Consider the following 26,928-nt stretch of genomic DNA (forward strand, 5'->3'; position numbering starts at 1 on the left):
TCCCGGGGCGCTGGACCTCCCCGAAGGCTGCGGGTTCGCCGGACCGAGGCGAGAGGGGGAAATGGTCCCCGCCCGGCCACTCGCGGGTTGAGGAGGGGCTGTCCTGGCAGGGTGGCAGGCCAGCTGCGGCGCGGTGCACCGTTGGGAAGGGGTGCGTTGCCGTCCGGTCCTGCTGCTGAATGTCCGTTCCAGAGGATGAGGAGAGGCTTTTGCCGCTCACCCAGAGATGGCCCCGAGCGAGCAAGTTCCTGCTGTCAGGCTGCGCGGCGACCGTGGCCGAGCTAGGTACCCGCCGCCCACGCCCAGGCCTCCCCGGCAGGTCGCCGCGGCGCCGCGCTTGGGGAGGCACTGGCGGGCGGCTTTGTGTCAGGCTCGGTGCATCCCGAGAGGTTGCGCCCTCTTCCACGCCTGCAGGGCCCATGTGGCAGCGTGGGGGCAAGGCCAGCTTTGTGAGGAGGGGTGGGAGGTCTCTGAGGTCTCTTCCTCCCAATTTTGTCAGATACCTTTCTCATGGATGTGCTATCGTGCTTGAATATGTACTTTTCGAAGCTTCATGAGCTGTCATTCCTCCTTAGGGATCATTTTCCCATTCATGAGGATGACCTTCTTAAAAATGCAATACATTTTTCATCCTCATTTAGAAAATCTCTGTGGTTTATGTTCTTACACAGCCTCACTGTGTCATTGTATTTTGGGTCCAATTTGTGGACCTACTTTGTGGGACTTCAGTTATTAACCTATCACTTATTTCAACGTCCGCCAGTTACTTGACCTCTTTGAGCTTAATTATGTTGTGTTTACCTTACAGGACTCTGAGAAGTCATTAATATATAAATGCTAAATTCGAGGCAGGGCACCTATTAATTAAGACATGACTTTAATTACTACAGTACTAGGTACTGTGGATATATAGTTGGAAAAAACCCAGTTCTGACCTTCTTACAGGCTTGTGGAGAGACATGCAGAGAAAGACAATTACAGTGTTCTACTAATTATAATGAAGATATTATTAGGTATCATAATAGCATGCAAGAATAGTTACATCTGCCTAAATGAGTCAGAGAAAACTTTAAGAGGCCTCCTAGAGTGGAATTATGATGCTCTCACATGAACAGGTGGTGTTTCTTCCACGGGTTTTGTGAGTAGAGTGCCTTTGTGTTCCCTATGAAACCTTAACTGTGTATTTTAAAATTACCCTTACATTTTCTTGCCAATAAACAACAACAAAAAACCCCCAGCTCTGATGTGTTATCATTTGTAAATATTAGTTGGTCCTGTTCTAAAACAAGTTTATTTAGTATGAACATAGCCAGCACATGATCTATTGTTTTGTTTTTTGGACTCTTCCACTTTTGCCTTTTGGCCTACAGTTTTTTCTTTCTACTCTCAAAGCTGATGGAGAATTTTTATTTTCATTATTTTTAGTGAAATAAAATTCATTGACTTAAATTAAAAACAGATTGCTGAATGATTAGATATATTTCCAGTTTTTAAAACTGGTGTTTCTCCTATGACTCAATGGCTTTTGTACAGGAGCATTCTTGTTGAAAATTCATGGAGAGAATTGTGTGGGGAAAGGGGGATGGGAGGCGGGGATCAAGTTATGGATGGTTTTGAGTGCAAATTAATTCAGGTTCAGAACCTGAAGCATTATTTAAGTAACCAGCAAGAAAACAAAAATTACTTTGAGAGGCAAAATCTGCGCTAATACCCATATAGAGACTCCTATTTCTGAAGACTTTTTGGGTTTCATATATCAATAAAACATTGCTAGAATATACCTAATCATTCAGCGATCTGCTTTCAGATTTTTTTTTTAAAAAAGTTACTGAATTTTATTTCAGTAAAAACAATGAAAAATAAAAATTCCCCATCAACTTTGAGAGTAGAGAGAACAAAAACAGTGGGGCCAAGGGGCAAAAGTGGAAAAGCACAAAGGACAAAACAGATCATTTGCTGGCTATACTAGAAATACCAAATAAACTCATTTTAGAACAGGACGAACTAACATTTACAAATGATAACACATCAGAACTGTTCCTTCCCCCCACCCCCTGCCATATGCAAGCACTTCTGTTTTAGGGAAACTATCAGCAATATATTAACTTTTCCAAAGACTGGGTAAGATTTAATATTCTTTAACCCCCGCCCCTCCACCCCTGCCACTTTCTCTTAGAAAAGGCATACTAGGGTTTCGTACCAGGTGGTGGTCATTGAAAAGTCTTATGTAATGTCAGTAATGTTCATGAATTTGTTTTAATGTAAAAGGTCTATCTCCAATTCAAAATGTAAACAGAAAAATTTTTTATAAATACAGTTGGTACTTGAAAGGAGGCCATTAATAGGCCACATATATGACTTATCAGTGCTGGAAAAACAATTTAATATATGCCTTAATTAAAAGAAGATTGAGCATGCCACTTTTGTATATAAAATACAACATTATAAACTCCACTGAATCTTTTGTATTTCAAACGTCATATCAGTAATTCATCTGCATGGGAACATCACCCATGAAATTATAGAATTCAGCTTCATCTAGTTTTTATTGTAGTACATAATAATATATAGTACAGTTATTAAAAGTTACATCAGATCTTAAACAATCATGGCTGTAATCAAGGGGACACCACAGAATATGAATACTTTATTTCCTATTGGAAAGCAAAAATTAAGGACTAAAGTAGATTTTAAACTGAAAATTCTGAATAATAAAAACCAAAGGCTTGTCACTTTTTAATTTTTTTCTGGCGTTCCAGAGTGCTGTGGTGTAGTGCTTCTTAAGTTCAGGTGTCTGTGAGAATCACCTGATTTGTAACCCTCACCAACCTACTGAATTAAAATCCATGGGTATGGAGGGCTAGGAAAGCTGTACTTTTTAACAGTTTTCCTAGTTGATTCTGATATATTCTAAACTTTGAGAATCACTGTTATTTGGAAAGTATTAACCCTACAATTTTAGAATTTTTGTTTGTTTTTTTCTGAATGTTATGGGTTTTTCCCTTCCTTTGTGTTTTTTTTTCTGTTGTTGTTAGCAACCTTTCCCCTTGATCTCACAAAAACTCGACTCCAAATGCAAGGAGAAGCTGCTCTTGCTAGGTTGGGAGACAGTGCAAGAGAATCTGCCCCCTATAGGGGCATGGTGCGCACAGCCCTAGGCATCATCGAAGAGGAAGGCTTTCTAAAGCTTTGGCAAGGAGTGACACCCGCCATTTACAGGCACATAGGTATTTATCTTGATTCTACCTGGTTTGTTATAAGTTCTGTAAAAATCAGCTATTTTTTTTGTGATATAATAAATGAATATATAGTCTCTTAAGAAGAAAAAAATAACTATCAATTGTTATTAAGGAGTTATTGTGCTAAATTTTTAGAAATGCATACTGAAATATTAGGGATGAGCTGTCATGATGTCTTATAGTACTTTAAGCAGAAAAGCAAAAGAAGCAAATATGGCAAAAATGTTAACAATTGATAAATCTCAATGGTAGATATAGAAGGAGTTACATACGAGTATTATTTTCTCTGTTTTTCTGTATGTTTGAAAAGTTTTCTGATAAAAAGTTTTTTAAAGGTATAAGAAGGGAAAAATGAATAATTGATGCCATTTTTCTCCACTTCAGAAACTTTAAACACAAGACTTAAATTTTTTAAATTCTTTGAAAATTAAAATATATTTATCACAATGCCAAATCTCTGTCCCATATATGAGAGGCCAGGCTACTCTGAAAGTAAACAGAGACCACTGCCTAGTCCAACTATACTGATAGAGTAAGTGCGACACAGGTGGTTTTTGCCTCAGTCCTCAGGCTACCTAAGTAACTAGCTACGTGGGCCTTTAGTCTCTCTTAAGGGACAATAGTAGTAATCGTACCAATGAGAATACTATTCCACTCTGCTTCCAAAGTGGCACTCACAAGAATAGGAGTTGTTGAGTTTTTAGCTTGTGGACAGGAAAACATAAACTTGGCTTCAGAAGGAGGTAGGATAGGTATGGCATTTTTTTTTCTCTACATTCACGTTTCCTTATGCATGTGAAGATCAGAAAAATGCCCAGTTCTAATATTTACTGGCTTAATATGTTTAGAGATTCAGTTCTTCAGATGAGTAAATTAGAGTGGATTCATCAGGAACTACACAGAATTGTGCAGACTCTGTTACTGTTTTGCAATTTGTATATTTTTGAATATCTTAAAATATTTCATCAAACTTCTTGAAGTATCAAGAAAAGCTCTCTACCTCTCTATATAAATACATGTTCTACTCTTAATGATTTTATTTTCCATTCTTTTTTTATGTTTTCCTTTGTGTCCCATTACTGAGTTTCACTTCTTTTCATTTGCGTTTTTCGACCACCATATAATGTTTTTCTGTTAAGATTCATTTCATATGTTTGACACTTAACTGAAAAAATTACATTAATATAATAAAATTATGCAAGGAAGTTATGTATGTTTATTCAGTGAAAATGCCTGCTATGTACCAAGGTATATATGAGGGCATTTGGAGTAATAAAAACATACACAACTTGCTTTGACTAGCTCATGGTCTGATGGAAAGATAAGCCAGAAAAACAAGTTAATCTCCAATCAGCGTGAGACTTTTACATTAGATGTAAGTAATGATAGCCCAGAATATTGGGGGAAAGGTCAGTGAGCGCTTTCTGAAAAACATATTCTTTGAGTTGAGTCTTGAAAGTCTAGGAGAGTTAACAAAGCAGAGAAAGGAGAATCCATTCTAGAAAGATCAGACAGTGAGTACAAAGACCTGAGACTTAAAAGGACATGCCCTGTTTGGAGAAACATCAAGAAGCCCATGTGTCCGGAGCATAGGGCACATGAGAAAGAGACACAGCTATAGAGATTGGGTAGGACAGGTCAGAACATCCTGTTATTTTACTAAACATATAGCTGAATTTGCCTTTTTAATAATCTGTTTCACACAGTGTACTCTGGGGGTCGAATGGTCACATATGAACATCTCCGAGAAGTTGTGTTTGGCAAAAGTGAAGATAAGCATTATCCCCTTTGGTAAGTTTTGTTTTGAAAATAATATGCTGTTGCCCCAAAGAATTTAATGTTTATTTATACATGTGCACCAAAACTGCCTTACGTTATAGCTTAAGATAGCAAATAATTGCAATATATCTCCAAATCATTGGGCATTTACAGCATATTGTAAGCAGACATGCATATACATACATATATCACTTGTGTGTATATATATATATATAGCTATTATTTATTTGATATTTTAATATTAAAAGAATTGTTAAAGGGCACCTTTTCTTAAAAACTTTCTATTGAGGAACTCTGGACTATTGAGTCAGACAAGGATAAGCTCAAATTACTGCTCTACTACTGTGTAACCAGGACAAACTGCTTCACCTTTTTTATCTTCAGTTTTCTCATCTGTATAAGTAATACTGGACTTCAGACTTCTGTTTTTGTAGGATTTGATGAGGCGATAAATGTAAGTGCATATATTTACAGTCAAAACAGAAAAAATAGGTTACTATAAATAATATGCATAGAACTGCTACAAATCAATAAAAATATAGGGAACACAATAGAAAAATAAAGGATAGCAATAGGCAGTTCACAAAAGAAGAAATATAAATATTTGTTAAAAATGTAAAAATGTCCACCTTACTAGTAAAAAGGGAAATTAATTAAAACTATCTTCTTTAAACTGTTAGTGGAAATCTAACTTTGGCCTTTTGGAGCATAAATTACCTGTTAAAATGTTTAAATATGTAATCCTTTGACCCAGCTCCTTCTTTATGATTATAGTCATCCAGAAATACTTATATCTATGCATAAAGATAGACAGGCACACACATACAATATTGACAGTAGCATTATTGATAATAACATTTAAAAAAATTAAATAACTATCAATCAGGAAGTGGTTAAGTACATTACGGTATATTTATACAGGGAAGTATAACCAAGCTGTTGAAAAAATGGAGTAGATTTTATATTACTAATATAGAAAGATGTCTGTAGTATCTTTTCTGGGGTAAAAAAAGAAATCCAAGTCACAACTATAAGAAAAGGGTAGTAAGTAGAATTTCACCTTGTAGGCAAAATCTCTTGGTCTTGTTTCAGAAAAATTGTCATGTACTAAGCTGTACTAATTGCTTTCCCAGCATTAGTGATAGGATAGAAGATTACCAGTCCTTGCATTTTGGAATTTCTTCCAGAGGGAAAAGTTTATGTAAAGAGTTCAAAGGAAATATTATTCTGTGAAGTCAACTCTCAGGGTGGATTGGTTTGATGCCCTTTTGACCTGACCAGAACAATTCATTCAGTCAGTAGGTATTTATTGGATGGTTGTGGTGTTGTGGTGTATCAGTCTTGTGCTTAATACCGAGGCTATAGTAATGACAAAGACATGTTCCTACCACAGTAACAGAGACAGATACATAAACAATTAGAACATTGTAAAAAATACAAAGAGAGTGGTTATGAGATTTGCAAAGAGAAAAAAATTGATAATGTACTGTGTTCATATCATTGTGTGAAGAAATAGGTAGTCTCATAAGTTGTTGGTGGAAGTATAAATTGATATAAGTTCTGTGGAAAGAATTTGGCAGGATCTATCAAATGTTACATGTTCAAAATTCTTAGTTTAAAGTTATGCTAGTTAAATAAATCATGGTATATCCATATAAAATGCTATGAAAATATTAAAAAGGATGAGGCAGTTCTATATAATAAGGACAAGTTTTAAGATACACTATACTGTTAGGAAAAAAAAATCAAAGTGCAGAACACTATACAACTTGGCTTTCTATGTTTGTGTTCTTAAAAAGGAATATTTATAGAGGGTGGCTGGTTAGTTCACTAGGTTAAAGCATGATGCTGATAACACCAAGGTCCAGAATTCAATCTCTGTTTGTGCCAGCTGCAAAAATAAATAAATAAGTAAATAAATAAGTAAATAATAATAAAAATAAAAAAATATTTATACAGATAAAAATATTTATACAGATATAAATTTATACAGATATAAATGTAGCATGAACTATCAATCATAACTTAGTGTTTAAGACTGTGGGCTCTGCACTCAGACTGCCTAGATTTACATCTTGGCTATACCTATACCACTCACTAGTTATGTGATTTCGGCTATTATTTAACTGATCTATGCCTTGGTTTTCTCATCTGTAAAGAGAGAATGATAGTAGTACTAATGTTGTAGGGTTGATATGAGAATTAAATGGTATTTTTAAAATGCTCAGAACAGTGCCTGACATAATGCATTATTATTATTATCTCTGGGATGGCATATAAGAAACTAGTAATTTTGATTGCTTCAGTGGAGGGGAGCTAAGGATAGCAGTCAAAAGCACCCTTTTTACTTTATACCCATTTGTACCTCTTCAAATTAATTTAAAATGAAAGGAAAAGAGGGGCTGGTCTGTGGCTCACTTGGGAGAGTGTGGGGCTGATAACATCAAGGCCACAGGTTTGGATCCCTATATAGGGATGGCCGTTTAGCTCACTTGGGAGAGCGTGGTGCTGACAACACCAAGTCAAGGGTTAAGATCCCCTTACTGGTTATCTTTAAAAAAATACATAAATAAATAAATAAAAGGAAAAGAAAAGAAATACTTATGCTTCCCAAGAGACCATTGTAATAATCTAAGTAAAAGATGATTGGAAGTTGACCTGAGATAAGAGCCATAGGAATGGAGAGAAGAGGATGAATTCATAGCATGTTGCAGTATAATAGCCTAGTCTTGCTCCCCATTGGCTCTGCAAGGGGAGGAAAAGAAAGAGTCTAGGAATGGAAAGTTTCTTCAAAGAGAGGAATGTTTTCAAACCCCCTTCACTTGGAAAACTGCTAAAGTGGTAGCTTTTAAAATTTGACTTCGAAACCTTTGTCTGTTAAGCTGATTACATCTATGCTGTATTTATTCCCCTGTAGTTAGAATTACATTGCAATTAAATTATCAATTTAGATGTTTATGTCTTTGAAGCAACTCCCTTTCCTTTGGACTTTAGTCCATGTAAGGTCTGAAACTTCAGATTTTAATTTTAACTCCTTGTGGTCCTTTAACTCTGCCATCGGTAAACAGATCATCTGCTTTCCTCTGTGATTTATTTGGGTCTATCCTTTTCTTCACTTTGTCTTAAATCTCTTACCCAGGTCCTACACCAGCTTGGTGATGGTTCACTATAAAATTTGTGAAATTAATGGCAACTTTAAAAAAATGTATCTCCTTTTACAATTAGGAAATCAGTCATTGGAGGGATGATGGCTGGTGTTATTGGCCAATTTTTAGCCAACCCAACTGACTTAGTGAAGGTTCAAATGCAAATGGAAGGAAAAAGGAAACTTGAAGGAAAACCATTGCGGTAAGTTCTCCAATTAACTGATACCTTTCCTTTCCCCTTTGTCACCATCATATTTTGAACATTCACCCAATGGATTCATCATTTTTGTAATCCAGTGTTCACTAAAGATATTGATTTTGACTCTTTTAATTTGGAAGTTATATTCATTAAGAGGAGAGTTAAGCTGAATCTTTTCCTTGCAAAATGAAGTGTACGTATTCTCTACCAGACAAATTATATGTGTGTACAGCTCTTTGCTACTTTTCCCAGCCAACACAGCTATACCTGTCCCCTATTGCAGGTTGATATAAAGAGTTTGATTGTTACAGTTTGCCCTCATGTGAATCTCAGTTTTGTCACTGTGACTTGGTGTTATGGAAGTCACTTAACATTGCTTGTCTCTGTGTTTTGATCTTTTAAAAGGGCCCTCTCAAAAGGTTTTTTATGACAGTTAACATGCCTGGCTCATTAGGTGAGAAAAACTTTACTTTCTCTTTCTTCTGGTAGGAAAGGAAGTAGTAAGGTTAACCTTGCAAATTGTTTCCACTTCCTCGTCTAATCCTATTCCTTCTACATCTTGAGGCCCTCTTTTTTCCCTAGTTTAAGGAAGATTTTCTATTATGCCTTTGTGATAAAAAAATCTTCCTATTGAGTGGTCCTGGATTATTGAAGTCTGCCTTTCTTCAAAGGATTTCTTGTTCAACAATTTATTAAAATGCCACTAAGTCAGGTTCCCCTAGGAAAGGGGCAAAATCTTGCAGATAGATAGACCCCTCCCAGGAAAGAGGGAGATTGCAGGGTGACTTCAGCTGAGTATGAAGGGATCTGCTACTCTGAACACTCCAGGTCTGCAGCTGAGTCAGAGGCCTCTGAAGTAGGAGTTCAACACTGAACAAAGCTGTCTGCTCCCCTTCTCCTCTAGCTGGCTCATGGTTGGGCTGCTGCAGCCCAGGATCCCCTTCAGCCTTCAAAATAGAGAACATGCACAGCAGAGGAGAAAAGGGCACTACTCTGATTTAACCAAGTAGTTTACAGAATCCCAGAGCCCATTTTTGTCATCATGTAACAACTTCCAATTACTAAGTAGTAGGGAGAGTGATGCAGCCTTGCTTGGACAGGAGGAGAAAACTGGCTGTTGGGATCCAGAAATATCTTAGTTTTTAACTGATCCCTCAGTTTTTTTCTTCCCTTTGTCCGTAATGTTGGAAAATTTTGGTTTGACTGTACTTAATGTTGTAGTAAAGAACATGAACCTTGGGATCAGACAGCTTGGGATTCAAAGCCAGTCTTTACCACATTTTAGCTTTCTAATTGTCAAGGTCCTTAACCATTCTAAGCCTCAGTTTCCTCAGGTATTAATTGGAATAATAATGCATACATCATAAGGTTTTCAAGATTAAAATATATCTTATGTATATAAGGTGCCTGGTACTTAATAAATGCTCAGTAAATTTTAGCTACAGTAATCATTGTTCATGATCATAAGTTCCCATGTAACATAATTGCAATTGTGCATGTCAAACAAATTTGTCATATTATCCTTTTGATGAAATTCAGAGAATGCAATGCCTGAGTATAAGCCATACAACTGGTAAGTGGTAAAAAGGCAGTTGACTCCAGGTTTTCCTGACTATATAAAGCCCAGACTTTTTTTTTTTTTTTATAGCAGAGGTTTCCGTATTTGGTTCACAGTTCAGTACCATTTTCCATCTGTCTATAGAAAAATAAGCAAAATAAGGATAAGATAGTAAATTTTAATAAAGCTAAAATGGCTCTGTTTTAGGAACTCTTATTATGAGATTACCCTTCCTATTTTTTGGTCTAAAAATATCATTTATTTTATGAGATTATGTGAGACTCAGTGGTTTTTTTAATATCTTTATTTGGCAAAATTAAAAAATTGGCCGGTTCCCTGCATCACCATGAAAGGAATGGGGAAGTCTGACAACCACTATTTCCTCCTATAATTAATATGTGTGCTGATATAAAATATCAGAAAAGGTATTTTAATCTATTTAATAATGTGAGAAGATAAAGAGAGGATGACATAATTTATAAAGACTTCCATTAAATATGTTTAAATCAAATGTTGGTCTTTTTCTTGAAGGATTATTGTGTTTATCTGGAAATTAGACTTATGTGGATTGCCTTAATTTCTAACAATTCTGGATGATTAAGATGTTACTGTACTCCAAATTATAATAGCTATAGGTGAAGCTTATCCAGTTGCATTCCACACAGAAATTTATAGAGTTTTCACATTTCATTATTATTTTCCTTAGATTTCGTGGTGTGCATCATGCATTTGCAAAAATCTTAGCTGAAGGAGGAATACGTGGGCTTTGGGCAGGCTGGGTACCCAATATACAAAGAGCAGCGCTGGTGAATATGGGAGGTAATGGAAACTTTATTGAATTCTGAGAAGTCCTAATTGCCTTAAGAGTTGTAATTATAAGCATTTATATTAGGGACATGAAAATTGTTATTTTTTTAATAACTTTGGTAATAGGCTGCATATATGTTGTAATTTCATAATTGAATATTTTTCCTAGAGAATTTTCATTTTATTTTATGGTGATGTATGAAAAGGATTTTCTAAAATAGGCAAATTGTGGCAGTAAGGAGACAAGACCAAACTATTTCTAAGTCTCTTCTCCAGTCCAGACCTTCCTTTAAGATTCAAACTGATATGACTGTGATGATCATTGTACCAAGGCTGTCCAAATATTTCCCCTATTAATCCTTCTCCTAATCCTATATAATCCATCTTCTACAGCCTGACCTAACAGACTGGAAATCTGAACGTTCCCTTAACTAATCCCTACCCCTCATTTCCTGTATTCACTTACCAGTTTCTTTATTTTTCAAATACTTCTTAACACTCCAATACCTACTACCTTGGTGTTCTTAAAATGACCATTTACACGACCATCAAAACCTCTTAACTAGACCACTGCACAGCCATCTAACTGGTCCCTTCCTCCATCTTCAAATCTAGAGTGATTTATCTAAAACACAGATCTGAACATGTTATTGGTGTCCTTAAAACCCTCCGCTGGCTTATTATCATAAACAGAATAAACTGGTAATTTTGGAACATGACATAGGTCTACAAAATCTGTTATGTGCCTTCAGGGAACTGAGCAATTCAATGATTCTGCTGCAAAGAGTGAAGCACAAAATCATGAGCTAAAAGGCTCCACTGCCTGCACATACCAAGCTGTTCTTCACCTCTGTACTCTTCTTCCTCCTCCTTCTACTTAGTTTTCTCCTACAGATTCTTTAATACTCAGCTAAGGTGTCTTCTCCAACAGTGTATTTTTCCTCCCACAATACCTTCCCCCACACCGTGCTATGTTAGATGCTCCTGTATGTATTTCTGTAGTTCCCTGTGCTTATCACTATTATTGCCTATATCTCATTTTGTTGCTTTCTAGTATGTGCCTATATCATCCACTAGTTTGTGAGCCCTTGAAGGTTTTATTCATCTTTATTTTCCCAGTTCCTCATATGTAGTCAATAAGCACTTGAAGAATGAATTAATCAATGAAAGAATCCTTTCTAAAGCCAATTATATGATTCTAAGAAACTGATAATTAGCATTTTTGAAGGTTCCAGTAACATCATGCACTTAAACATCAAAGGAAGTAAATCTATACTCTAAATCTATGTTTTGCTATTTCAGTCCATCTGTTTCTGCTGCATCATATTGGTGGATATTTTGGTTTTCAGGAAACCTTTCTGATTGTAATTTCTCAATTTGTTGCTTCAAAAATCTATTATAGCCCAGATTTTTCTTCCAAGTTCCAGCTTCCAGGTTCCAGAGTTTTCTTCCAAGTTCTTCATTTGGATATCTCAGATATTATCACTTCGAATGTGTCCAAACCAAAGTCCTTTATTAAACCATTTCCTTTTTCATTCTTTTTTTTTTTTTTTAAATTTTATTTTGTCGATATACATTGTGGCTGATTATAGCTCCCCATCACCAAAACCTCCCTCCCTTCTCCCTCCCCCCCCCCAACAATGTCCTTTCTGTTTGCTTGTCGTATCAACTTCAAGTAATTGTGGTTGTTATATCTTCTCCCCCCCCCAGTTTTGTGTGTGTGTGTGTGTGTGAATTTATATATTAATTTTTAGCTCCCACCAATAAGTGAGAACATGTGGTATTTCTCTTTCTGTGCCTGACTTGTTTCACTTAATATAATTCTCTCGAGGTCCATCCATGTTGTTGCAAATGGCAGTATTTCATTCGTTTTTATAGCTGAGTAGTATTCCATTGTGTAGATGTACCACATTTTCCGTATCCACTCATCTGATGATGGACATTTGGGCTGTTTCCAACTCTTGGCTATTGTAAAGAGTGCTGCGATGAACATTGGGGAACAGGTATACCTTCTCCTTTTTCATTCTTTATGGTCTCAAAATATATTGCCATCCTTTCCGTTGGACAGCCAGAAACCTAGGCATGATTTATTGGCTCTTTCCTTTCACTTGCTCCTTATGTATCCAGTCAGTCACCAAGTCTAGAAACTTCTATTTTCTAGATGTATCTCAAATTCGTACATTTCTCTCCATCCCTGGAGTTACTCCTTTGTCCAAGTATAATTCATTTCCTCCTACTGAACCACTACAGAAGCCTCCTAACTGGTGTCTCCATATCTAGCCCACAGCCATTTGGCCACACTATGCCTCTGAAACTGGTTTTGTCCAGGTCACCCTTGCCTCTCATCTTGTTTGTTTAAAAAATTTTAAAAAACTGTCAGTTTTTATTATCTTCAACCTCTCCATAACTGACAGCTCTGTTCTTTAAATTGTTGACACTCAAAACCTTGCAGTCATCTTTGATTTCTTTCTTTCACTCCATATTCAATCTGCTGCCTAATACCCGTTCAAAATTTATCCAGAATCTGACCAGGGCTCCACAACTCCCTTATCCAAGCCATCATCATCTCTTATCAGGATTACTGCAGTGGTATCATATCAAATCTGCCTTGTCTCTCCACAGTCTACTTTCAACAGAATAGCTATAATGATCCTTCTAAATACAAATCTGGGTCAATCACTTCTCTGCTCAGAACTCTCCCATGGCTTCTGATGCTTTACATCACCTGTACTCTGTCACTTCTCTGACCTTTTCATACTGTGCTTCAACTAGCCCAGTCTTCTAGCCTTTTCTCTAACATTGCAGACTGGCTCTTGCCTCAGGGCCAGAACACATACTGTTCCTTTACCTGGGACACTTTCTCTTAGACATCTACATGGTTTGTTTTCTTATGCTTCCTTTAGGTCTCTGCTCAGATGGTCACCTTATCGAGAGGCCTTCCCTGATGACCCGATTTAAAATTTATATACACTATTCCTCCCTACCCTCTGGTTTTCCCTATCCTCTTTCTCTTGCCTGATCAGTCTTTAGGGCATTTGCTTAAAGAGCAGATACCATCTGAAATATACCATATCATTTACTTTGTTTATTGTCTTATCCTCTAATAGAGAGCAGAGCTTTTTGTTAATTTTGTCCATGGCTCTTTCTGCTCTTTCTGCCTAGAATGTGCCAGTCACAAGGTAGGCACTCAGATATTTGGTGAATGATCAAACTTACCTATCCATTTCTGCTCATTAGTTTACTTCCCTAAACTCCAGCATTGTGATGTCACTTCCCTGTTTAAAACCCTTCAGTAGTAAGGACCTTTTATTTAAAAGTGACAGAGTCTCAACTGAACCTAACTTAGGCTAAAAAAGGAATTATTGGCTCAAATACTGAAAAGTTCGGGGGTTGATCTGACTTCAGACATAGCTGGATTCATGTGTTTAATTGATACGTTGAGTATCTATCTCTCCCTCTTTTCCTCTCCCTTCATCTCTAGATCTGCTTTCTTCTTCTTAGGACAAGAATGGTATCTTTCATCCCGATACACATTCCTGCCCCAAGCTTAGCATAATCTTGACACAAAGACATTTACTATTGAGTGAGTGAATTTTTAAACTTTCTTTTACCATTGCCAGATTTAACCACTTATGATACAGTGAAACACTACTTGGTATTGAATACACCACTTGAAGACAATATCATGACTCATGGTTTATCAAGGTAAGTGATTGTTTTAGTTTGACTCTTTCTGTGTTTTCTATATCACCTTTTCTTCCATGTTTGGCATGAGTTCTAACCTTTTGGCTCTTTTGATCAGGAACCTAGTGGTATCACCCTTAGAGAAGGATGATAGAATGTTTGTTAGGAGTAATTTTCTTAAAGTTTTTTGCAGTTAAAATAAGGAAGAGACAAAGTCACAAGATATTTCAGATTAAACCTTCCAAAATATTTGCACCCTGATGAGGTCATCCCAGGGATAGGTTCTGATGATCAACTCTCCAACTCAATTCAACAAATATGTTTGAGTACCTTTTGTGTTAAAGGCACCTATGCAGAGCCCTAAAGTGGTTACAAAAGGGGTAAACCCAACTCCTGCCCAGGGAGCTTACCAACAGGGAGAACAAGACAAGCATAGAAACACTGTACAGCAAATGCTAAATGAAAGTGAGTAGTTACTATGTGGTTCAGAGGAGGGAGAAAAAATAACCCTTTGGAAGGTCCCACGAAGGAGGTAGAATTAGATAAAAGTTTTGAAGGGCTGTGGCTCTTCACAGATAGGGACAGGAAGAAGAAGGACATTCCAAGAAGGGGCAGTACCTTAATCTCTTCGCAACATCAGTTTAAGTTATCCATAGAATAAGTTATTTTATAGATATCTACTCTCCTTAACATTATTGTGATTTCACTTAGCTTCTGATCTTGTTTCTAAATTCTAGAACCCTCTATGCTATTTAGAGAACCCCCAAAGTATATTAATAGTGTCAAATCAATGCTATTTGTTTGGATATATACATGCACATATATACATATATATATATATGTGTGTATTTATGTCTTTTTTTTTTTTTTTAAACATACTGAGAGTATTTCTGACTTGGGGTTTTTGCATGTGCTGTTTCATCTGCTTGTAACAATCTTCCTCCAGGTCTTCACATGGATGTATCCTTTTCACCACTCAGTTATGCTGTCATCGTGAGAGCCTTTCCTTGACTGTCACCCAGTTACTCCCTATCACATTTCCCCATTTTATATTTTTTAATAGCATTTATCAGCATCTGAAGTTACTCATTTCTCCTTTACCTCTCTCCAGTCTGAGGGCAGGTCTTATCTGTTTTGTTCACTGCCTAAAAGAATGCCTTGTGCTGACAGGTGCTCAATGCATATGCTCAATATGCGTATGCTCAATGCATTTTTGTTGACTGACTTTTTTTATTTTTAATTTTTTCTGTCTTTTTAATGAACTAAGTTAGCATTAGTTTTAAGCTAAAAGAGCGTTATTATAAAGAATATTATAATTATATATTTAGTATTCCATTCTTTCTAAATATCAAATTCTTTCTTAAAATTTAGAAACTACTACATATTATCTTTCAATTTCATTTATTTATATTCATAGTTTATGTTCTGGCCTGGTAGCGTCTATTCTGGGAACACCAGCTGATGTCATCAAAAGCCGAATAATGAATCAACCACGAGATAAACAAGGAAGGTAGGCAGAAAGTCTTCAGTATTCATGTGCTTGAATGTCTACAATGATACTATTCTTTAAAGATACTTCCCTGTATTTTATTCTTCATAGAAATTACATATGTGTTCAATGAGGAAATTGTTTTTATGCAATTACATGCTCTTTGATGAAAAAGTACTATGTATTTGGGGAAATAAGCTAATTAACAGTCATATAGGCACAAGGTATTCATTGTGACTTTGTTGTTTTCAAAGAGTTTTTGAAAGCATACTCTGCTGAGAATTTACAGAGTACTTTCTTCAGAAGCTTATGACTTACAGGTAACATGGAGAATTTGATTTGATATAAAATAGTATGTTCTCTTTAGAAGAAGTCAGGTGGTGTGAATTCTAAGTATAAGACCAAGGGTGGGATGAATCAGAAGAGTCAGCCTCGAAAATATCTTTAAGCTCCAAAGAAGCTATCAATATCTATAGAACCCCCAAAACTATTTGTTCTAAACTAGCAGAAAACATTTAACCTATAAGTTTCCTAAGACTATTTTATTTTACTTATAGTACAACTGTGTACACAGAAGAAATTTAACAAAAGTCTCTTGTTTCCTTTGTAGGGGGCTTTTGTATAAATCATCAACTGACTGCTTGATTCAGGCTGTTCAAGGTGAAGGATTCATGAGTCTGTATAAAGGCTTTTTACCATCTTGGCTGCGAATGGTAAAATTAGGTTTTTGCTTTCCTTTGTTTTTCTTTTCTTTGTACTTAAATTACTTTTAATCCGTGCTTTCCCTTTTCTTTTCTGGTTTGTGGCATGGCCTTATCCCCAAATCAAGGTCCTTTCTTTTTAAAATATTTTTTTGTTTTCTTTCATCTCTTCTAAGAGTCATATTACCTTCCTTGGTAGATTAAGGTAAAATAAATTAGTTACACCAATTACATAAAGGTTGACAGTCTGTTGTTATAAATCCAGTGGACAGATTTTCTGGAATATAGAACCATTAGTAGTCTATTTAGCTAAAATACAGTAGTTTGGGACAGGTGTACAGATTTTACACTAGAGATTTTTCCTATGAAAATTTTACTGTTTCAAGCAAAATTTTTACTTTGGCAAATGTTACGTTATCCATTAATACTTACTACCACAAAATTCTGCTTAGTAAGAAAGCATTATGTCATTTTTATTTGGTTTAGATGTTATTTTTTACAGAAGTGTGAACTAAGATGTAGAATTAGATAGACTTGTTTATGTAATATAGCAAACAATAAAAAGGTACTCAGGTCTTTTGTAAGTCAGAAAATATTTAAAAGAATGGATGAGTTATAGATTTAAAAGTTCAAACAACCCAAAATTAATATATTATAATTATATATAATTTAATATTATATATGTATTTGTTCACTGAGCACCTACTCCATGCAAAGCCCTAAACTGAGGGCTTAGCTTTGAATAAGAAACTATAGGTGATGAGTGTTATGGGAAGATGCTATAGAACTATATAGCAAATGGGTACAGCCTAGGCTGGGAAATTAAGAAAACTCCCTTGTGAATGGACTTCTGAATTGAGTTTGAAGAATGAGTAGGACTTAACCAGTAAAAAGGGTAGAAAGGAAAATTCTATAAAGAGGGATAATTGGAGTAGACTGAGAGTGTGATGACTTCAAGGAGCTGAAGGAAGCCCAGCAGGCCAAAGTACAGACAGAAGTGGAAACCAGATTGAGAATGGCCGTAAGAACCAGAAGAGTGATGAGCACCAGCTTGATGACATTTGAATTTTTAGATAGATCATTCTGGCTATCACACGGGTTGGGAAAACGCCAGGAGTAGTGATTAAATGAAAGATAATGGTGGCTTGGATGAGAGTATGACAATGGGGACAAAAGATGGATTAAGATTTTTTTATTAAAAATTTTTTAAATTAAAATTTAGGAGGGAGAACAGAGATAGCAACATAACTGATTGGATAGGGGAGATGGTTGGAGAAAATAAGGAAAAGTTAAGATTCATTTCTAGATTTCTGCTCTGAGCAAATGATGATGATGCAATTTCCTAAAATGAAGATCATTTACAGGGAAGAAGATTTTGAGGTAAAATGAGTTTAGTTTTAGATATGTGAAGTTTTGGATATTCATAGGACATTAGAGTAGAGATGCCTAGATGATTAACTCAATATATTGGTCCGGATCTTAGAGAATTCAGGGTGGGAGATTTAGATTTTGAGCACAGGTGGTAATTAAAGCTTTGGAAATAAATAATATCACAAAGGGATGGTAGGTATTTATTTATTAACATGAAATTAATAGCCAAAGTCCTTATGTGACCTGATCATGTGTGGGCTTGATATGGCCAAATCTCATACAGAGGAGTACCACAGTTAAAAACACAATAACATTATTTTGGTGGTCTTGATTATACCTTTAAAACTATCTCAAAACTGTGGATCTTTCTTACTGGAAAGGTAGATTTTGATTTGGCCTGCATGAATCAGGCACTATTATAGGTACTAGCAACACTAAGGAATGAGACAGTCTTTGCACTAGAGGGGCTTGTAGAAGTTAAACATGTAAGTACTTAAAATTACAGAAATAATAAATACTAAATCACTTGGTACATGGCCAACACTGTGCTAATCATTTTTATAGCTTAACTCATTGAATTCTCCTAACAATCTGTGCAGTAGGTTACTGACATATCCCTCTTTTATTGAGAAGGAAACAAAAGTGTAGAGAGTCTAAATGACTTGACCAGGTTAGGTGGTTATTAACTAGTGGTTCAGGGCATTATACCCAGGCAGCCTGATGCCAGAGGACATAGTCTTACAAAGGTTTTATTAGTGCTCTGCCAGTGGTATAAACAGTACTGTGTGGGAACATGGAGAGTGGAGTAAAAATGGCTGTACTGTGTTTGGGAAGTCACAAAAGGCTTCACAGAGCCAATATTTGATTTGGGCTTTGAAGCATTAATAGATATTTGTCAAGAGAAATGTGAGGAAGCAACATGAACATAGGCATCATATTGTGTGTGGGTCTGATATGTTTGAAGAACTGTAGAAAATTCAGTGTGGCTGGAGAATAAGTCCTTAGAGGGAACGTGGTAGGAGATAAGACTAAAGAAGCACTTAAGGACCAGGTTGGGAAGGACCTTGTGGGCAAGCTGAATAGTTTAGGTGTAACCCTATAGTCAGGAAGCACTTGCTTATTTAATAAGCTCAGAAACAACGCTAAGATTTGTTTGGCAGCAAGATTACTTTGGAAGCAATATAGAAGATTACTTGAAAGCTAGGATATAAGAAAGGAGGTTTGGGCAGTGGTCTAGCCAGATGATTGTACAAATGGAGAAAAGATATATTCTAGGGACATTTATGGTTAATTCCACAGGACTTAGTAACTGATTATATGTGGAAGGTGAGGGACAGAAAAAAAGAAAATGGGACTCATGTTTCTGGTGTGGGAGACTAGGAGGATGGGTGAACCTATTGCTGAAACACAAAATCAGGGTCAGGAGGGATAAGGGGTGGGGAGAATATCACTTTATCTCACCCATTCTCTTTATTCACAACACGCAGGAAATATAAATGACAAAAAAAAAAAAAAAGTACTTAATATGTGATAAGCTCTTTGTATACATTATTTTTTAAATCTTAAAAGAACCTAGTAAAACAGGTAGTGCTATTTTTGTTTTCATGAGAAAACTGTTGCTCACATTGATATAGTTAGTATGTGGTGGAACTGAGAATCGACTACAGGTCTATTCAACTCAAAACCCCACGCTCCTTATTAATACAGTATGCTGAGTTGTTACAGCTAATTACAGAAGTTATAAAATAAAAGAGACGGTTTGTACTGATGGAGGGGTACTACCAAAGATCACCAGGGTGTCATTGCCTTGTTAATTTGCAACAGTGCATGACGCTGAGCTCAGAAACCTGACTCATGAGCACTTCCAAGTAAATTGACCTGGAGAGGACAGGTTCACCTCAGGTGAATTCATTGAAATTGATTCATTCACATCGCACAACACGTTTGGCAAGTGATCCAGATGCTGAAGTCCTCCGGCCAGGTGCTTTCTCCAAAACTCAAACTATATGGGACTCAAATTAGAATCAGAAAATTGCTTGCTAAACACAGAATCACACAAAAACTTATTTGTAAACAGTGTTTAAGATTCTCAACCCAAGAGCTATTATGTTTTCAGCTCCACAGTAACAGGCATGGAAAAGGACTCTGCTTTTTCCCAGCAGTTATGGCAAAAGGCATACCAGAGGAAACAACATGTGTTCATATATGAGGGTACTTCAAAAAGTTCATGGAAAGATTCATAATATCTTTTTATTCTATTTTTCCATGAACTTTTGAAGTACCCTTGTACACTTGGATTACTTACAGTGGTCACAACTATGCCAATAAGGAAATCATCAAGTAAACATAGTGCCCGCGTGCACTCCTGTACAGAGGCTAAATAAATGATCTCCCTCTCTTTAACTCCGTTCAAAACTCGGCTGAACTGCATCCCAAACTCTTCCACTAGGTAGGGGTAGTATAACCTTGCTTTGCTCAGTCTTATATTAATGCTTATTTCATTTGCCTATGGTTTTGTTGCTATAATGTCATTAACATGGGGAGAAGTCTGATTACCACAGCAATTAGGAATGATTGAACAGTCCATTCTTAACTAAGACCTCTGCCTCCTTGATCCAACTGCAGTGATATACTTGGTTCAATTCATTTTTGTTGTCACAAGAATATATCTTCACAGCTTTTTATTCCTTATTTCATCTGTCTTCACATATTTAACTAATATGTTCTCCTAAATCTTAGTAAATTCTGTCTACCAATATAACATGCTCAATATTTCTAAACACATATGACATAAATATTGCATTACAAACTCTGTAAGTACATTTTACATTCTAATTGTTTAAGCTTGTTCTGTATGATAGAGTTCCTCTCTGATCAATATTGATCAGAACAGAACCAAACAGGAATTAGATCCAATGTCCCCTTTCTCTGTTGTATTGTTTGCCCTGTGATTTCTCTCTATAGCTTTAGTGTTTATATCTTTAGTATTTATATCTTCTTCTAACCCTTAAAAAAAAAATTAATTCCTTTAGATATATGTTATACCTTTATTCAAGTTAAAGTCAAGCCTTTCTGAACTGGGAGCTCTTTTCCCTATTTAATGTGAATTTTTACATACATGCTGTGAGATATCAGGAGTTGGCTTTATGGAATAACTTTTCAAAAGATAATCTTCTTCACTTTCAAGTTCTTAAGTGTCTCATTGTCATGCTCTATATCTAAACAATATGTAGAGGAGCCCAGCCTAGAATTCAGGCATCCCAAGTCCTAGCCCTTTAGCCAGTAATGGTCCAGTAAAAAGAACCTTGGGAACGGAAAAAAAGAAACCTGTGGTCTAGCTCTACAACATGCTAATACGCATTTGAGTGCTAAGCTTCATTGTCCTCATCTGTAAAACAGGAATATTAATACTTTTCCTTTCTGTTGTTAATTTTCGTTTAGAGAATCTGTAATAAGACATGAAATGCTTTGTAAATTATAAAGTGCTTCACAAAGGTGAAATACCAAAATATTTGTTTTCAGCCTAAGTGGATTAAAAATGACTTCGTCATTCAAAGATGTGTATGCATATATGTAGAATATTTATAATTGATTTGAAATATGCACTAACTTCTTTGGTTAATCTTTCAGACCCCTTGGTCACTGGTGTTCTGGCTTACTTATGAAAAAATCAGAGAGATGAGTGGAGTCAGTCCATTTTAAGCCCTTAAAGATGCAGCCCTTACAGATACAATGTTCAGTGTTATTGAAATGTGGGCATCTGCAACACACACCCCCTATTATTTGTACCTGTTTAGGAAGACACTCCACAGAGACTGTGATTTATAGGGGGCAGCACTTTATTTTACTCTGGAAACCTGAGTTCTCTTTGACTCCTCTTTTTATCCAAAAGTGATCTGGTTGGATCTTACGAGGCTATCCATTGAGAGCCAGCACAGCATATTCTAAAGAAGAATTGAACCCTGACCACTTTCACCTTTGCTGAGAAGTTTGGCCTTTGAGATGCTATTCTGTGCTGAAGAGCCTGCTTAGAGGAGTGCCAGGAGGGAGACAGCATCTCAGATCTGAAGTAGACAGTAGGAATGTGGAAGAATGTATACGTAGTGCTTAAGAAATACGTTCAACCTGTTATGTCAGTATTTATAATTGAAGTTTGGCAGTTCACTTTTCTGTTGTTAAAGTGTACATATTGTAAATTAAAGGCAGGTGAATGAAAATTAATGAATAAACATTTTGAGATTACCTAGTGTTGAAGGAAGTTAATGTATCTGTTCTTGTCAGGAGGATGAAAAAAAGAAAAATCAAGTTGAGATGACATTTGGATTTCAAGGAAAGAAGCTGCTTTCTGCCAGTGCCCCCTCATTAGATCTGTGTAAATTGGTTAGTACTCCACTGCATGTGCTAGTAACTTTCCCTGACAGCCACAGACTCTGAATCTTGATGCAAAGAGAAGAGCATTTGTCTCCTTACATATCCCATTACAAATTTGGATTTGCTGCTAGCTTTCAGGAATCTTAATACATAAGAATTGTGACTTACTTGATTAAAACTCAGCTGTGTAATTCCTTTCATAAAGCACTTTTTGATACCATCAGCCTTTCAGTGGTATTTTAAGAGCAAGGCTGATATGAAGTCAGCCAACATGCTTGTTTTCTTATCTCCTTTTCCTAACACTAAGGGCGAGAGAGAGAGAGAGAGAGAGACTTTGGAGCTAACCAAACAGAATCTGTTATGATGGACATGGATAATGGTGATCAGAAAAAAAAGTTTACAAGTGCTTTGTGGTTGCACTCATGTATAATCACTGCCATTTGAGCGGGGGGTGGGGGGGAAGCATATTTTAAAATATATTTTAATGTGATATAATAATATGCAGTGGCTTATTGTTTTTCTAGTTGTAGAATGTGGAGTTTCATCTCTTCAAATCTTTAGGAGGTCTACCTTTCCATTGCATTTGTCAATCTAATTGAGTTGTTAAATATACTTAATATATATTATGTGCTTAAATTCCCAAGTGTTCTGAATTGAACTACTTTGGAGAAATTTTGTTTTTTTATGTTTTGTAATTTTTTTAATTAAGTAAAAACTGGAACAAAATAATTACATGCAAACTGAACTGTGAAAAAATTGATTTAGCTTTATTCTTTGGGGGGTTTCAGATAAAAACATTGCTTAAGTACTGACACTATTCTTTCTTTGGTTTCTGGATCAACATGAATAACTGGAATTTTTAACCTGAAATGATTCCTTGAAATCATCTAGTTTAACCTTCTCATCTTACATGTTAGGAAACTGAGGCCCAGAGAAGTAGATTTCCTCATGCTTGTGACTTAGTGGAGCCAGGGCAAAAATAAGATGTCTTAATTATTATGATTATTACAACTGACAGTTACTTTGAACTATAGTCATATGCCACTTAGTGATGTTTCAGTCAATGACAGAACACAGATATGACAGTGGTCCCATAAGATTATAATGGAACTAAAAAATTCCTATTGCCTAGTGATGGAGTAGCCATCATAACGTAGCGTGATACATTACTCACGTGTTTGTGGTGATGCTGCTGTAAACTTACTGTAAAATACATCGAAGAAGTGTGTCTAGCTTACTTACGGGGTGATACTCCCAAAGGTAGCTCAGACCTTCAAGATAAAAAGCCAAGCATTTGACACATTATGTCTAACCGCAAGTGAAAAGGTTGTCTACTTCAGAATTTTTGCATTTTTAAATAGTTCCCTCCCATACCCCATAGCAAAATAATAGTTAATAACAGTTAGCTAACACTTACTGTGTGCTTGCTGAGTGCCAGGCACAATCCCTGCCTGTAATTTATTTTTCATAACTTTGTGGAGTGGTATTATTCTAATCCCTACTTAACAGATGAAGAAAGCAAAGCACAGAGAAACTTAGTAACATAATTAATTAGAGGACCCAGGGATTGTTAGCCAGTGTAAATAATAGGAAAATTCATTTGTTCTCTTTCATAATACATTTTCACAAGGATGAAATCACCTAACAATGCATTTCTCAGAATTAGAAGGTATTCCCGTCATTAAAGCAATGCCTGACTGTAATTAGGTACCAAGTACATGTCTTATGTCATTTGCACAATGCAGTCCAGGGCTCTCGAGGCTTCCAAAAACAGATTTTTCTTTATGGCATTTTTGTCTTATTTTAAATGAATCTTAATTACCTCCAGCATAAATTTTAGAATGGAGTCACCATACTTTAGCTTGAACATTAAGAGCCTTCATAATCTGACCAAATCCTGTATATCCAACATATGTCCTATCACATTCATACTTTTCTAGTGAAATCATATTCATTAATTATCTTGGAACTTGCTTTATTTTTCACAATTTGGCATCATCTTGTTTCTTTCCAAAATAGTTCACAGTAAATAAAAAGGAATAAAAATTTCAGTAATTTTGCGTCCATAATCAAAGACTTAACTATTCCAATCTCACTTTCTTATAGTACTGTGATATTTCTCGATGTCTCTTCAGCTAAGTATTGATAATACTTGACATCCGAGTTTCTTTTGTTTTGCTTTTACATATTTTTCTCTTCTCAAGTGATTTTTTTCTTGTTGAAAAGTATATTCTTATTTTTAATTATATACAGTTCTCTGTTCTTTATATGTATATGTGAATTAGCATATATATATCTAATTAAAGAGATAGCATTTCTTAAATGTTTTTAGTAAGGAGTAATGTGTCTTTTTCAAGTGTTCCAAATCCTATTTGATTATAAGCCAGTGGTGGGTAGGTGTTCTGTTTTTATATGAATCTGCCCTCATTAGTAACATTTCTTTGCTGTTAGATACTCAAAACAAACAAACAAACAAACAAACAAAAACCCCTAATTACAGCTATGTATAAAATCAATTAATTTGTGTTCATTATTTTAAGAATCTGTGACTATCACATAAGACAAGTCTGAAATTTGTCTTCCACTTCGCTAATAAAAAAGAAACAAATTCAGGGAGGTTTAAATGGAAAAGAATTTGCTGTTTGGTCATCTTCAAATTTTCAAGTATATTTATTTATAATTGTTTTTCTTTGTTAATGAAAATAGATTCCTTCAAGACTTCCCCTGGAAAAATGCTTAATTTTAACACTTGATGGCTAAAAAAAACTTTTTGAAAGTAAATGATTCTCTTCTCCCTAATTAACCCAGGAATCTTTAGATGATTACCAAACATATATTATTATTGAATGCCATGTAACTTCCGTAAGACTGAACCTGGAATCTTAAGACTTTTATCCTATTTTGAATTCTACTTCTGACAGAGTAGTATAACTAGGATTAACTCCCTTTACTTCTCTGGATTTCCATTTCTTTATAAGATAGAATCTTGAATCTTAACATGTATATACATGCAGGGGGGCTTTTTATTGATGTCTGTTTTAAGATAGGATTTTTTAAAAAATTCATTGGTATTTTTTTTTTTTTTTTCTGGGCTTAAGTTCTTTTCTTATATTTCCAGATTGGGAAAAATTTGTTCAAACCTTAATACATAGTAAGTATAATACAAACCTCTTATATGGCTGGACTGTCTCACCCTGAAACCCATCCTTTACAGGAAGCAGAATCATCTTCCTTTGGACAACTCTGGGCATGGCACCCATATTCTTACCTTCAGTTATTCCTTCATACGTACATAATAAAAATTAAAATCTTTAATGCTATATCCAAGATCCTCTCAATGTGACTCCAACCCATTTTTCTAACCTTTGCCTTTCACTGCATACCTGTACCCTACCTCTTTGCAAATGCATTGTTCTACTTATTCCCCTGGAGATGCTCCACACTTGGCTGCTTCTCATGCAGTGTTCATTCTTCACCCTCCACCTAACTTTCCTCCCATCACCACCACCCATTCATCTCCATTTTCATTGGTTAAATCCTACCTTAATATCTAAAACGATCATCTACCACTTTCTCTCTGAAGCATTGAATATCTTCAGCACCTCTGTGCTCATGTTGCTTTCCCTGCTACATAGCTGCACGTCAGCTTCCCCTATACAGGATGAATTGCTTGAAAGCAAGGACCATGTGATACACCTTCATATCCCTTTAAACTTCAAATAGGAGCCACTTAGAAGGTATTTGTTGAATTGAGAGATTTGGGGGGACAGGAACGGGGGAGATAACATTTATCACACAAACGATTAAGTATTTCCCTCCTACCTTCAGAGTAATTGTTGGGTCAGTAATATTTCTGATTTCATGAAGTTCTTTGCCATATTAAATGCTTAACTTCATTTTTAAAAGATCACATGTGTTTAAACATCATTTTTATAATTTTCAAGAAATAGGTTATTCCACAAAATCTAGAATTTGATAGTTGTTAAAAATATAAAATTTGATTAGTTGATTAATAGTTAATATTATGATGTGCTTACAGTATTCATTTCAGAGTGTATATGGAAATTATGTCACTATTTGGCCTTCATTAATACTATAAAAATGCACATTTTTATCCATTCGAGTGTTTTATTATTTATGAATTTGGAGGAATACATGATTATTTTTCTCTCCCCATACTTTACCTCCAACAGGCTGCTGTGATTATCAACAGCAGCAGGAGCCACTTTGAAGGTTTGATAAAAGCAGATGAAGATGCTTAAAGATGCCTGTTTGCTGAAAATATCTGTAACAAACAGGAATATATGTGAGTAAATATAGTGTGTTATTCTGATTTTTAAAATAAATGTTTTAAAATGCCTTAATTGATGGTTGTTAAGGGTTTTGTTTTGTTCTGGTATGGTTTTGAGTAAGATGCTAATAAATTCGGAAGTGATTTTTTAAAATCTTTACTTTTCACAGCTGAAATAGAAACTGGCTTAATTTAAGACATTGCATTTGAGATATTTACACTAGCCAAAAGGATGCTTATACTTCTTCACCATAATTTTTATTTTATGGATATTTTCTATTAATCCAGTTATT

At 35.6% G+C, this 26,928-nt stretch overlaps 1 protein-coding gene across 3 annotated transcripts; it reads left to right on the forward strand.

The window, feature by feature from the left end:
• SLC25A27 (solute carrier family 25 member 27) lies at nt 1–26,615 on the forward strand. Of its 3 annotated transcripts, XM_063097056.1 has the most exons (10): nt 1–285; nt 3,036–3,227; nt 4,946–5,030; nt 8,244–8,366; nt 10,628–10,740; nt 14,349–14,433; nt 15,830–15,922; nt 16,512–16,614; nt 22,255–22,353; nt 26,538–26,615. In XM_063097056.1, exons 1-10 carry the CDS (start codon nt 180–182, stop codon nt 26,604–26,606), a joined length of 1,068 nt encoding a protein of 355 aa, XP_062953126.1. In that variant the 5' UTR covers nt 1–179; the 3' UTR covers nt 26,607–26,615. The 3 variants fall into 3 exon arrangements, with proteins under 3 accessions (XP_062953126.1, XP_062953127.1, XP_062953128.1); XM_063097057.1 differs by lacking the exon at nt 26,538–26,615 and having other exon boundaries at nt 21,604–22,347; XM_063097058.1 differs by lacking the exon at nt 26,538–26,615 and having other exon boundaries at nt 21,866–22,347.
• Nucleotides 26,616–26,928: the final 313 nt, after the last annotated feature.

The sequence above is a fragment of the Cynocephalus volans genome, chromosome 5, assembly GCF_027409185.1.
Source record: "Cynocephalus volans isolate mCynVol1 chromosome 5, mCynVol1.pri, whole genome shotgun sequence".
NCBI lineage: Eukaryota > Metazoa > Chordata > Mammalia > Dermoptera > Cynocephalidae > Cynocephalus > Cynocephalus volans.